Source organism: Thunnus albacares, chromosome 1 (genome assembly GCF_914725855.1).
Source record: "Thunnus albacares chromosome 1, fThuAlb1.1, whole genome shotgun sequence".
In the NCBI taxonomy this organism is placed as follows: Eukaryota; Metazoa; Chordata; class Actinopteri; order Scombriformes; family Scombridae; genus Thunnus; species Thunnus albacares.
The window spans coordinates 23,268,097-23,283,203 of record NC_058106.1 but is presented as its reverse complement, the minus strand read 5'-3'; the positions used below and the strand labels follow the sequence as shown (position 1 = coordinate 23,283,203).

At 38.9% G+C, this 15,107-nt stretch overlaps 1 protein-coding gene across 8 annotated transcripts in view; it reads left to right on the top strand.

Moving 5' to 3' along the window:
• The window catches only part of plekha7b (pleckstrin homology domain containing, family A member 7b), an 80,948-nt gene that overhangs the window by 32,574 nt on the left and 33,267 nt on the right, over positions 1-15,107 (top strand). For all 8 annotated transcript variants that reach the window (XM_044350376.1, XM_044350360.1, XM_044350344.1 and 5 more), the window contains exons 4-5: positions 6,609-6,692; positions 14,629-14,740. In XM_044350376.1, the coding sequence (XP_044206311.1) occupies positions 6,609-6,692; positions 14,629-14,740 (196 nt within the window). The remainder of the gene's footprint in view (positions 1-6,608; positions 6,693-14,628; positions 14,741-15,107) is intronic.

Below are 15,107 nucleotides of genomic sequence, written 5' to 3'. Positions count from 1 at the left end.
ACATTGTCAACTCAGCTTGCTGTTGTAAACCATGATGATGCTGATGATGATGATAGTAGTGAATGAGTGCAGTGACAGTGAAAGGCCAGTCAGTGAGATGTCTTTGGTTGGATACCTTCATTTCCATACTGAATGACAGTGGAATCTCCCAATAACTCTGCGATGGGACTGCCTAGATAATTCCCACACAATGGTGGGAAATGAAGCTGAGCAAGGCTGCTGCAGTGCTCTGCTATGAAACTGATAAAGGTCAGTCAACATGTGCAAATTGTGCTGCAGAATGCTTATCTCCTTAATGGCTCTCTGTCTGGATACTGTGCACAAGCCACTGTTATTAAGGCTTAATTAATTCTGCCTGCTAGGCCTGCATGCTACAGGGTGTTTCTGGAGGTCCATGATATCTCTCTCTCTCATGATGTAATGTCCTGTCACACTCCGTCACGCATTAACACTGCCTGGGTGGGGCGACAGAAATGACTGTCAGTACAGAGTTCAGTATTCCTGGCATCTCATTTAACCTGTAATGTGTGCATATCCAAAACCTTTCTTTGTTTTTATCTTATTCTTTGGATTCTGCAGAGGTATATCATCTGTTCACTAACAGCTTGCTGATATTAATGATACATTAGTCATTACAGCTAATTGAATTGGTCTGGAAATGAAGTCAGCAGCCCAACTAAATTAAATGATGTTGTTGTGTGTTCTCTGGTGATTAGTAGAATTGCATAACATTGATTTGTGTTTTACTTCACTCAGAGCCACAATGTAAGGCAAAATGCAAGCTGCTACAGTATATGACATTTATTACAATCACATTGGTTCCTGCAATGAGTTTCTGTTGAGCTACTGTGGTTGTCACAGATTCATCTTCACCAGTCAACTCAACCCTCATCTTATTGTTTTTTTCAATAGGGATGTACAGTTTTGAAGATTTGTCATGATGTCACGACATCTGGCACAGAAGAAATTTGACATATTAGATGTTTGTGTGTCTGTGTATGTGGTCAATAAGAAGTGGCTTTTTTAATGTGAAATTAAGTTTGTTACATAATGAATAGCTTATAACTGCGTGGAGCTTATGCATTAGCTGTAAGTGTGACTGTGAATTAAAGTTTTCAGTGGTTAATTATAATCAGTTAATTTCAGCATTTAAAAGCAGCATATATTATTACATATAATAAATTTATGCCAAATAATAATTATGTTTTTAGCCACCCCCCAAGTGTGACACCACATTGATGCTGTGATGCTTATTATGATGGATACATGGAGGGAGATAAGAGAAACCCTTCTTGCCCATGCTCAGAGCATGTAAAACTAATCATTTGCTTCTGTGTAATTTGGAACTCGTTGAATTTTTGCTGTGTCACATTGTCTGAATGTAATTAAATCGAGACATGTCACTGAGTTAGACTAACCTGATGCGCCAGATGGTTTGTTACACAGAACCATCTGAGAAGTCGTCCTTGGAAACTTTTAGGAAAAGGGCAAGCACTTCGAAAAAATACTTGACAGGTGATTGGATGAACCATCTGTCTATCACCATCTATCACAGTCTTACTTTGTGAGGCAGCTGGATTCGCAAGATCACAAGATCACGCAAGAATCCTCATAGGATGCTGATTGGTCCAAACCATCAGTTGATTCGGACACAAGCGCATAACTTGAAGTCTGTCAAGATGGATTCTCGCGTGATGTTGTGATCTCACAAATCCAGCTGCCTTGCAAGGTAAGAATTAGACTAAGGTGCCTATAAATGATATAAGTGTAGGGTAAAAAGAAACCAAAAATAAAGGCAATAGATATTCATAAATGAAATCACAAAGTCATTTTTAACTATATCATATAAATGGAGATTTAATTAATCACTTTAGTGTTAATCAGCTGAGGAATTAACATAGTAGTGATTGTAATAAACCTCTAAGAAACTACAACTCTGAACTCCATAGTGTTCCTTTGGCTCCCCATTCCTTGGTTCTCAATATTTACAACAGGATTACAGTATGTTGGTACCACCTGCTCCCTCGGCCCACATTCCACAGGATTAGTTTCAATTCCCTTTTAACCTAGGTCAAAGGTCAATGTTACTGTTAAACCAGTGCCTCAAAAAGTAACCAATGACCCTGAGGTGCCCTTGAAGGGGCCCAAGAAGTTATCAGTATTATAAGTTACAGTTTATTTCTGGGTCCTGGATTAAAAACTCAACTCTCTTGTTTGTCTTGTGTTCAATGTGAACTCATTTTGTTGACATCTGAATAGTTTTAAGAATCAGTCCACTGACTACACAGCAGAACTGCTGCTGTGAATGCTGCAGGTGTGTGAGTGTGTTTCAGATCGTCTCCACTACCCACAGTTTTTTTTTTTCATGTGAACTTTTAAAGTGTATACAGAGCAACTTATTGGTATTGTAGAATGTGGATGATTAAGCCAATCAAAGAAGGTTATCTTACTGGGTGATGAAAGCACAATTGCCAACATTCTCTCTTGTTTTTAATACCTTTGTTGCAATACTGCCGCTCAGAGGATACCAGCGGTACACTCTTGTGATTTAGAAACATGATTTAGAATACATTTATGTGACATATGACAGCTACATTATAGAAGAAATATGGGCAGCACATTAGTAAGCTCTGACTCTAAGAAACTGGCAAAGATTGAGCCGAGCAAAAAATACCCTTTTGACATTTTTGTCAGAACTACTGAGGTAAAGCATTTCCTCTAGCAGCCACATAAATTACTGTTTCTTTGAATACTTAGCAAATTCAACACTGGGAAAGAGGGAGTGAGAGATGGAGACAGGGAAGTAGAAAATGGAAAGGGAGGAGGATCTGATAAGCAACTGAGGTATTCCCCTGATGGGAGGGAGTTGGATCTCTACCATCCACTCTGCAAGTGTGGTGTGAAACTCTCAGACAGGCATGATCGAGCAGGAGAAAGTGTAGATAAACAGCTCCCCCTCCCGCTCTCATCCCCCTGGCTCCACTTTACTCTGCTCTTTGCGGATGCCAGCTGCTACTAGAGACCCTCTCTGCATCCTCCACCTGCCCTGATAACGCCGAGCGGATTTCCATGACCTGCAGCAACACAGCGAGTCTAGCAGCTGATTCACGATGATTCACTCTCTCGCAGCAGGTGAGACTGTCTCCACTGTGCGCACGATACAGCAGAGCATAGTAAGTAGCTGAAGTCTTTACACAAGAACAGAGAAGTCTGTGCTAGTAGTGGATATACTTTTCTCCACTGGGATTTTTTCCAAAGGGGGAGTGGTGAAAAGAGATACAGTAGTTGAGACTGTAAGCAGATGGTGATATCCATGTGTTTTATGTGTTATGGAGCGGTGTGAAGCCTCAATGTGTGTCTATATGTGTGCATAGAGAGGGAGAGGTGTTCAAAACACAAAGCCTTGCCCCTGGTGCCCCTGCCGCAAAGACTCAGCCCTTGTGTTGGACAGGGATTACCCTGAGCCTCTTGTTTTGCTGGAAAAAAATTGGTATGGCATGCCAGGGCTGAACCCTGTACTCCAGAGTTGTGCATTTGGGCAGCAGGGAGAGAGAGAGAGAGAGAGAGCGAGCATGTTTTTATGTGTGCTGCAGTGCTGTTGTTTCTACACATTTCTCAGACGAAGATTTGACTGAAATCTGTTCTCAGTTGTTTTTTTTCATAGCCAAGGATGCCCATTTTACACCAGTTTTTGATAGAAGATCTGCTGCTGCCCTGATCTTGTTTACATTGCGATAACATTTGTACTGTAAATGTAAACCCTGCTACATTGAGAAATCCCCTCTTGAGGCTCTCTGCAAAGAGAGATGCCAGTCATTCTTTCTCTTCTTTATCTGCTACTTGAAGTGATGCTTAGTGTTCAGTGCTCAGTAACATGCTAGGAGTGTGTGGCAGAACCTGATTTTGGAATGAAAACTTCCTGAACCTTGATCTGTGTCTAACATAGAACCTCTTAGGATGAATACTGGTATGTTGAAGTGAGGACACATTTTGTCAAATCTTCCATCTTGAGGTCTCTTTGAATTAAGAATTTTCAGTGCACCTGTGCATCTGCAACTGCTTTTGTAATGAATTACGGTGACAACTCAAGTGTTTATGTTTTACATCTTAATGATAATATCCAGGAGATTTTTGAATCAAGAAACACAGGTTATTGATTAGAATAGCTGTGGAGTTGACTGCATTCAAATGAATAATAAAGTAAAGTAATAATAAAGTAATGCTGAACCTGTTTTTATTTTGAGATTTTCTTAAAACTATCTCAAATATTGTTTTATATGAAGTCCAGGGTTAATGTGAAATCACAGTATCTTTATGACATTAAATTTAAGCAGCTACATCTGACTGGTGCTGCAAACAATGTCATCTCTCCAGTACAGAACATAATCCAGAAGGCAGTTTTATAGCTCATCTGCAGCAGGAGTTCATTTTCCCTCTCGGGACTGCATTGTCACAAGCGTTGATGGGAGCTAGATTTCTGCACACAAATACATCTACTGTGCTGCAGTGTTTGTACACTAACTGGGGATGCTGCAAATTCCGTGACAAATAGTTCAGAAGTAATGCGGCTAAAACAAAAGCCTCAAAGAATTCAGATTCCCAATTAACAGGGGATGCTGGTGCAGTGCTGTGCCCAGTGCAGCTCAGCAAATTATGAGTTGCTACCGGGAACAAGCCTGGCCAAGCATCTGTGTGTGCATGTGTTTGTGGAAATACTGTACCCAAAGAGGTTTTTTTTTTTTTTTTTTTTACATGAGTGTATGTGTAACTTTTACATGTTGTTCTTATCTCACATCATATTTGTGTGTGCAGAATCGTTCAGCATCATTCCTGTTCAATAGGCCCTCTGAACTTTTCTGAAATGTCAACTCATAAATCTTTCCACCCTGCTCAGTTTGTCTCCCCTCCCTTTGCTGCATGGTGATGCAGTGAGGCACCACTTTCTGTTTGTATCATTCTGCACCTTTGTAGTGCTGAAACTTTGCAGCTGTCCTTCAGAGGATTCTGCTAGACATATAGTCATTTAATTACCCCTGGTACGCTTTAAGTGAGAATAGTGTCAACATGATTATCTCAGCTATTAATTTATCTGTACTAGTGTGCGTGTTTATGGAAAAACAGCATGTGGATTTTGCTTCTGCACAACAGTATTTACTGTTTTTATTGCATGCTTGTGCAGCGTTTTCCAGCTTCTGTTGAAGAATACTATTGTGTTTTTTCTGCTGTAATAGATGTGTATGGTGGTGATAAGGGAAGATAAGAAGAGTTTATGAGGAATAAAATCCAGCACTAACACAAGCCAGACTTAAAAGCATTATATTACAGTGCAGTACATTATTTCACCCAATCACTGTCACCAGTTTTTCAGCCAGTCTGAATGGGAGAAAAGCTTCAGCACTTATCTGTTGTCCTCTTCAGATAAATAACTGTCTCCTCACCAGTTACACTTGAGGAGAGAGCACACACAGACACACCCTTGCTACTAGATAATAGTAAATTCTTTCATAACATTAGATTGTATAATATTACTACAGAACAAATATTTCTAAAGCTTTCATAGGTACACTAAGGATCAGAAAGCTGGCAGCATCTCAAAGAATGTGACACAGTTTGAGAGGATAATGGAGGGCGATGCTGAGTACCAGTGGCAACTAACTAACCCTGGGTAGCCATACACCTTACAGGATCTCTGCAGTAGTGTGTTTTTGTGTAAATCCTTGGAGAAACTCAACTAATGGAAAGCTAGGATTGACGTTTTACCTGCTATGATGGTTAGATGATAAGGTTGGGTGTCGGGTTACTATATCAAAGATAAGCAATGGACTAAATCTCTTTTTTTTTGTATAAAGCATAAGAAACATTATCCATTTATGACACTGAATTAGGCTGGCCTGGCTATGCTTCAATGTGTCAGACAAAAGGTTTATTCAGGGCTGTTGATCTCTTTGTGTTTGACAACAGATGATTTACCCAGATACTACAAGATAGTGTGTGTGAACATAGTAGATATGGGCAGTGTGTTAATAATATATCAGTGGCATGATAAGAGACTAGATATTAACTGGGATTATGTTTTGTTTTGTTGTAAAACTGTGAATGAAGCAGCCTAAGTGTCCTTGCCCAGTCATGTATAAGTATTCAATAGATAACAACAAGGAGAATTAGTCATGGGACAATATCTCAGTCCTCTCAACACCAGCACCAGCTATTTGTCTGTTTCTTGCATTATCCTGTGACAGTAACATGCATTTATGTCCTAGTTAAAGCAATGAATGACTCCTTGTAATTGAAATCAATATAGCCTGGTGAGCTGGCTAAGGGAGAGTGCTGAGCCCTACGCTTTGTGTAAAAGAATATGAGCTGTGGTTCCTGACCAGGCTTCAGTGCTGCTGTAGATTTTTTACAGTTGACTTAAGTATTATTGCAAGATGAGAAACTTAATGTGGCTTTGTTGTAACCTCAGCCAATAATAGAAACACAGCTGTGCAGAGATGCAGGGACGTGATCAAAGGGAAATATGATTAATGACTTGATTTTGCCCCCCCCCCCCCCTCCCCCGTTGTTTTCTTTCCATCCCTTCTTTTCTCCATGTCCTGTCTGTCCTGCAGCCACAACCTGAGGGCTACATCATTTCGGCACCCTGTGACCGGACAGATTTCCCCCGAAAACACAGAATACACACTACAAGACAGGTGAGTGATGCATAGACTGAATGCTTAAATATACAAGTAGGTTAGTTCAAGGTCATGCAATGAGAGTGACTAGAGTGAGAGTGAGAAATAGCCTGTCTCCTCCCCTGATGAAGCATATCACAGGGGGTCTATTCTGCTGTAAGAAAGAGAGTAAAAATATTGGACTTGAACTGTTCACCAGGAAAATGAGCTGCAGTCATAGTCAGAACACTAATAGATGAACATTGAAATTTCTCAATAAATTTTAATTTATTCATTATCACCACGGTATTCATAACTGACTGCACATGTCAGTGACTTTGGATTACGGAGATTCTTAAGTATTATTCTTCAAATTATTGCCTTAATTGAATTTATGGTAATGACACAACTGGAAATCACATATTCTTTTGACCGTGTTCATATCACACCCGGATGAATCGGCCACATCAATCTGCCAAGTTATGCTAATGTTGGCTTTATTATAAGAATTTGTTTTTTCAGCTCTGTTCCGGTTATTTCTCTCAATTTTGTTGAAGTCATAAAAGGAGGAAGGAAAGGAAACCCAACTGTGTATGAATTAGACTAAGACTGATCCAATTTGGCGAAGACATCTCTGTGTCAAGTGTATATTTTTGACATTTGACATATGACATTTCTTTTAAATAATTAAATTGCATGATTTTTTTCTCTAGAATTAGATTTTATTAATATACAATACCATAAAAAGACAACGATTCTTTGAGAAAAATGACCACACTGTTTTCATTTACTTCGCCATATAACAGTTGGATTTAATGCTGTTTTATGTCACTGTGGGAATCTCATCCTGCAAAGCCATCAAAGCTTAGAGCACAATATAATGCAGCAGGTGTCTGATCATATTTAAGCTGGCTGGTGTAAGATGATCACATGCGTAGTGCAGATTCCACTATAGTCAGAAGAAGGTTGAGAGACAAGTATGTGACCTCCACACTCTCACTGATTAAAAGCTGTTCTGTTTAAGCAGCACAAAACTGATTGTGATTCATCTGCATCCTCCACTGTCCTCCAACTCTCTGTTATCCCTGTTTCAAGTCTGTTGAGCCATGGATTTGTATACCATCAAGAGGCTTAGAAGTTATGGTTGCCTCACTTGCATATTTTAACAGTTACAGAATGACTCTTTTGCTTTGTAATGCAACTCCTAATCTCTTTAAGCCTGTAACACCAAGAATAGTATCAAGCTAACGCCCCTCCCACAAGAACATAAACAAGAATGTCATGGAACAGGGAAGACAAGGTTAAGAAACCTTGACTCCACGTGTACAGTAAGCATATTAAAATGTTGTCTTAATTCTAATTATTGAAGCAAAACTCCAACTTATTTTTTACATACTTCAACCACTTTCCTCATTAACAGTTGATCTGCAGCAATCACCTCTTGATTGCCAGTTAAGAGAGGGATACTGCTTTCAACAAACACATTAAAAGAGTATTAGTAGTAGTATGTAGACAATCAGTATTATATTCTTAATTTACTTTTTATTGACCTTTTGATCAGATTGAACTTATCACCCGCCTATGATGACCAGTCCTACCTACAAAGGTAACCACACTAAAAACGATGTACTTGGCTATTTCGTACAGTTTTGATCCGTGCATATATCTGCCTTGACTTTGTTTCCGTGACTGCCAGTCTTTGTGCGACACCAGACCACAGTGAACACATTCCATGAATGTGTGATTAGTCTTGTGTAACATACACCTGTAACAGAACAGTAGATTTTGCACCACGTTTTAATACTCAATTACCTGCTTTGATGACCAGAGAAATTATGTAACATCAAACAACACTTCGTCTTACAGCATATGGGTAGATGTGAACATTTGAACATTTATCTGTGTAGAATTATTTTTGTTGGTTGTGCTGGTTTGCTTTGTAGATGTATGTCCTTTCAGTAACATTGTAAGTTATACGTTATGTGTTGTAATAAAATTAAACTAGCTCTTTTAACTCATTTACTAAACACATTTTATTAAGGCATTTACTCCAAATACTTTATCTTACAGTACACACAAACTGCTAACTGCTGTTTAAGGCTGTTTTTTTCAACCTCTGGACCAACTTGTAACTTGACCAACATTGCTTTATTTTATCTCCCTTTTTTGTGCCTCTCTCCTCCACCCTCCTTGTTATAATCTTGTTGTAGAGATGAATGGATCGTGTGACAGCTGGGGTGCAGTCTTGGTATCGAATGTGTGAGGCATGACCTCACGGTGACTGCAAAATGTTGCTTCTGTTCACTGTCACCGTGATATTGTTAGCTTTATTCTGTGTATAATGATATCTGAATAGGAAGTAGGTTTCTTCCATGAAACACTAACTTCCTCCAGCTAAGGAGAACGTCAGTGTGTTCCCATGAAACCCATGTGGGATTGAGGACAGAGCAAGAAAAGAAAGGCTTCAGGAGGCTCTTCCCCATGGAGTGGTCGATTATCTTATGCCTTGCTGGCCTGAAGCCTTTGACTTTGTCATTGATTATCACACTATGATCAATTTGTCAACTCTCATGGAAACCTGCTGCCTGAAAGGATTAAAAATGTCGAATGTGCCCTCATTTCCAGCAAGGGAAGCAGGAAGAAATACAGCTTAGTGTCTTTCACCCTTATACACTACACAATGTGAAATATCGCCCCTCTTCACCACATGCCACAACAAATCTCCTGGGAAACTGTTCTAGTGACAGTGGTGGTAAACAGTATGAATGCTTCACATAAACAGCAGAGTCCCCTCAATAAGACAGAAACATCTTGTAAAAATACTGGCCGCAGGCCAGGCGGTGAGATACTGTAAGTTTTGTTTCACTGTGGTCTTTTTTCCTCCTCGTTCTACAAGCATTTTTGTTTCAGTCTCTGACACACCTCCCTGGCTTATCTCCTCTTCCTTAGCTTCAGTGTAGTGCTGCCCACAACACAGGAAAAAATTAGACTTATTGCTCCTTTTAACCCCTTTGCGAAACAATGCAGCGGGCTGCTGGCAGTGTTCTCAGTGAGACAGGTCACATATTGTTTCCTATTGCAAGCTTACTCATACTGTGTAGTCATGAAGTAGATCTTCCAAGAACTGGACAACTGCATTTCAATTATACTGGGTGACTGGCTGCAGATGACTTTTGAAGACATTGTATTAGTTGCCCAACCATATATCTTCTTTAAAAAGTGATATGTGTGGTATGGAATATGTATGGATGTACATTAATGGAAATTATATGGCTACAAGTCAGTATATAAAGTAGTCAGATAATGCCACGATCCTGAATGACTAATTTCAACTAAATATCAGAACAGATTGTGAACATGATTTGACCCCAGATGCCTGACCTGGTGGTCACAGCATCACAGACATGGTATTTTCAGTTCCACTTCCTTTATTAAGAGTAGTGCAGTTTAAGACCTATAAGGTCAGGTCAGAGTTCCACTCCACTCCTCTCCACTCAAACATGTAGTAGGAGACGTCTTCTGTCCAGCAGTTAAACTTTGATACAAACAATATTTGCATATTCCTAGATTCTGGATTTTTCAGTTAGGGGGAAGGAGGAGATATAATTTTAAATATTTCTGTAATTTTTTGTGGAAAAACAATATCAGACATAAATTATTAAAATTTTATACAATTTTGTATATCTTAAAACATGGAGTCTACAAGTAGTGCAGAAGAGCATCTCTGAAAAATTGTAAAATGCTGAAGTTAGGGCTACTGCATCTTAAGATTGTGCCAGGTTCCTTTAGTATCAGCTAGGGACAGGAAGATAAGGCTATAGTGAGCACTTGATCACCAAAACCTGTTGACAGAATTGTGGAAACATGTTCTGTGGTCTAACAGGTCTCAATTTAAAATGTGACATAGAGATGTTAGGAGTCTGGTATAACTAACATGACAGACTGTCCTGGCTTGTTCTAATCTCCTCGAGGATGCTGGCATCTGCGGGTGACATTACTGTCTTTCAGAGGCTGTAGCGGGCTCAGTTTTAAAGCTACAGTGAAGATAGATGGTATCATATGAAACTAGACGACATAAGGCATCCATTGATACCAACCATATCATGCTAGTTTGTTGGGAAGGGGGATAGATAATGCTCGAAAGTTAGGCTGAATTTTGGTGAGGGAAAAACTGGCATGGCCATTTTCAAAGGCCATTTTTCTTGACCTCTCACCTCAAGATATCTGAATGAAAATGGGTTCTGTGGGTACCCATGAGTCTTCCCTTTACAGACATGCCCACTTTATCCTAATTCCATGCAGTTTTGGGCAGAAACCATGCAGTTTTTTGTATGTAGTGTAAATGTGTTATTTTTGCCTATTCTAAAAATGGTTTACTTGAATATTTCTGCATACTGGTGTCCCTAAACAGTCTTGGAACCGCATAAATTTGGTATGACTGGGAAGCTGAGACTCTTGAGGATTCAATGAGCCCAATTGTATTCATGTGTGATGATGTTAGTCCCCAATGTAGCCAGTTCACTGTAGTGAGAACATTTTTTGAAACTTGACCTCACTATATAAAATGACCTACTGTGACCTCTAGGATAATCACATTTTTATCAATTCCTAAGTGGTCAAAAATGGTTTAATTTTGCACCAAACAAATGGTATCAACCCAAATTGCTGCAACAATTTATGGGACATAATTGAGCATGGGAATGGCCATCATATACTTCCATCATAATGTTCTAAGCCCTTGCACACTCTAAACTTTCAAAATTTGAATAGGCACCTAACACAATGTTCATCACAGATTTATTACTAGAAAAACGTGACACACAGTGCTGCATCTCAAATTAATCTTCAGGGTGCCAGCTTTCAGATGATTTATGCCACTTCTATGTGGCATATACTGCTGACCTGCTATCTCTCTCTAAACATCCCCTGTCCCCCCAAAAAAAGTAGGTGGACAGGAGTGGAAGAGGTGTAAGGATGGTGGTGTTGGCAGTGTAATGGCATGAGAACGTCATATGTCCATCAATACCATTGTTGCTGACCAGTTGTGTCCATTCTGGATCACATTCTTCATGTTTTCAAATAGCTCAAAAAATGTGCCATAATCATCATTGCAAGATGATTCCAGAGGCATGAGAGTAACTTCATTTTAATCCAGTGATCAACACAGTTTTCAGATTTCAATCCAGCAGAGTAAATTTGGAATGAAATGTAACAGGAGGTTTGCAGCATTTGTGGATGAAAAATCTGTAGGAACTGCATGCTATTACTGAATCAGCATGGACTAAAATTCATAGGAAACATTGCTGGGACCTTGTTAAATCAAAGAGAATGGTCCTTGCTGTCTCAGAGTCTCTCATTATTTATGATGCATCATTTTTTGAGCACGTAATACAAAAAGCTGCAGTAGCATGGAAAAAGTATAAGAAATTGTAGTGGTAAAAGGTGGTAAGTGGAGAAAAAATACTTAAGAAAAACTGTCATTTTTACCTATTTATTAAAGGTGCAATATGTAAGAATTATGTAAGACTTTTAGTTTAAAACATTCAAAACTTAAAGCTATCAACAAAATGTGAAGAAATAATAAAATTAGACCTTCCCCGACTTTCTCGGTTGCCTATAACAACCTGTGGACTGATTTCTATGTAACAAACTTGGGATGGTTTTACTAGGAAAATCCAAAGGATGTGACATTTATGCGCACTCCAGAGTGCCTTGCCTCTCTTCCATCCTCCTACAGAGCCAACAGGGTGCAACACTAGCTAACATTAGCTTAGAAATGGAGTCCGCCAACGTCCCACACAGAGCTGGCTTTCTTCCCATTGGACAGGTAAGCTAACATTACTGCAAAGCATGTGAAATGTATTGTGATATTTTGTTTTTAGCTAGCTGATGTTAGCGCCGCTGCTCACACGCACTGACGGAGTATGAGCACGTGCGCGAGTGCAAGCAATAGGGTGTTGACTGCAGCTCACTTAATGACCACCGGTGTCATTAATGAGAAGGAATTTTTAATTCTTACATATTGCACCTTTAATCTCAATATATTCTTTGTTAGATTTTGTCTTCTATTATATTTTATTATTTTTGTCTTTAACTCAAAGCTATGCTTTAACTTTCCTATTATTGTTTGCTTGATTTTACTTTTATATACAGTATATCTATCTATCTATCTATCTATCTATCTATCTATCTATCTATATATATATATATCTATATATCTATCTATATATATATATATATATATATATATATGTTCCTAACATAATTTCATTGCACTTGTGCACTTTTTCTGCAGTGGTGTTGAAAGATGTATCGCAGTAATCACTTTAAGTCAACTGAAATAGTCCAATTTGTCTGGCCGATCACATCTTGCATCTGTGTAATTCTGTGCTGAAGGGTGAAACTACCTAACTACCATCACTACCTCATTCCATTAACCTTTAGGAGTTAGTGTGTATTAGGCAACACACAAATGACTGTGGGTACAATGTTGTTCAGCCCATGTAGAAAGTTATACTTAAACATAATTTCTTATTTCCTCTCTCCACCGCAACAGGCAAGAGTTCAAAGGTTATCATTCACAGCTAGACTGACCAGAGTAGAGTAAGCATTAAAAACTCTACCATTATTTTTTTCCTAAATTGAGTTTATGGTAATAACACAGGGAACTGAAGTGCTGAAGGTCTTAGGACAACACAGGTGATAAATCATCCTCTAAATAATATAACTAAATATTGTGTTTAATTTACAATTGGACTGTGCAGCTCACAGCTAGTTCAGAGTGAAACAACTGTAGGTGATAATTATACCATCAGTGATGCTGACATTGACAACAGAGATGCATTTAATGAGTATGCTCACTCATCTCCGGTACAGCTTGGGTGACAGCATTTTCCCTGATTGATAACACTTCTGAATACTTATTGTTACACATAGTAATGCCAAGTCAAATAAAAATGTGAATATGTTACCATTGTTGTAAAATATGTTATATTATATTTTCAGGAAAACATTATTTTGCTCTTTTTACATTTTTTAATGTAAGTATTAATTATTTTTCCCCCTTAATCATTCATTCACTTAACTGTACTACCAATACATTTGTGATAAAAACTTTCTAATGGCCTAGGCGATGTTTTGTAGGGACACTAATAATACAATATCACCAATTAATCAATATGTCCCTACAATTATGTAAATAACAAGGTATTTGACTATACAGTCTAACCCCTCATTCAGTATGTTCCCTAACACTACAGCAATACAAGGTTACCTTCTTAGTGATATGTTTTAGATGGATTAGATTGCTGCCTTTCCTGATGCAGGACACACTTTGCACTGTAATGTATGCAATATGGTAGTCAAGGCCAAAAATACCCTGTTGAAAATCTTCTTAATAATGTGGACCACAAAACAAAAACTGTTATTTGGCTCGCCCGTCATTCAAACTGAATGGGCCGTGCTGTATTTTTTCCATGACGATTATCCTGGATCCGTAGCAATATAATGATGTCATGAGGAAATGTGAGGTGGGATGTGGAGTCCTTGGAAGCTGTCCAAGGATAGTCTTTGTGTGTGTGTGTGTGTGTGTGAGAGAGAGAGAGATGAAGTCTGTGCATATGGCTTTAAGATAAGACTTGGGTTCTTGCTTTTGTTTATTTTTGAGTTGTTATCTGGGTGTGTATACAATATGTGCCTTGGGGGGTGAGTGTGAGACCAAGTGTCACTAAAGTATGTGGAACAAAAAGCTTCCACTGTTAACACATCCACTGCAAAGCCATTGGCTCTGACAGGTCGCGTGGCGGTGTCAGGAAATAGTCATATCCTTGATATCTGAAAGCTCAGCAAAGGACCCCACTCTGTTTCGCTACATGTCAGTAGTTTGTCAGAGGAATTGAGAAGGAACATCACTATCCGATGCTGCTCATCTTGCCTGTGTTACTGATCTTCTTCCACGTTGCCTTCACAACTGTAGGATAGAATCCCACATGTCCAAGTCAGCGGCCAATCAGAGATCGCCCAGCATGGTCAGAGAGTCCTCCAAGGCGGTGACCTCAACAGCAGCGGATCCCACCTCAGGGTCAAAGGTGAGCAGCAGTGTTTCTCTTCTCTGAGAGTCCAAGAATCATTATTATAAACAGAAATGAAAATGTTTTCTCAGATTTTCTTATTTGACATTAATTTTAAGTGACCAAATTTTTAATTGCTTTTGGTGTTCTCTGTATGACTATTAATGCTCATGTTGATAAATTGGTTTAATCATCTCTTGAAGACATTATCTCATTCTGATTAATGGCCACAGAGAACAATCATTTAGTAATTTTTCAAGCATAATAAAACTCACACACCCTGTTGGGCTGGAGAGGGGTGTGGTGTACGCTTTCTGATAGACTTACTGTTATTTTTCCACAGTGATCATGGAAATGTTTAGCTGAAAACATGTTTTGTCATTGA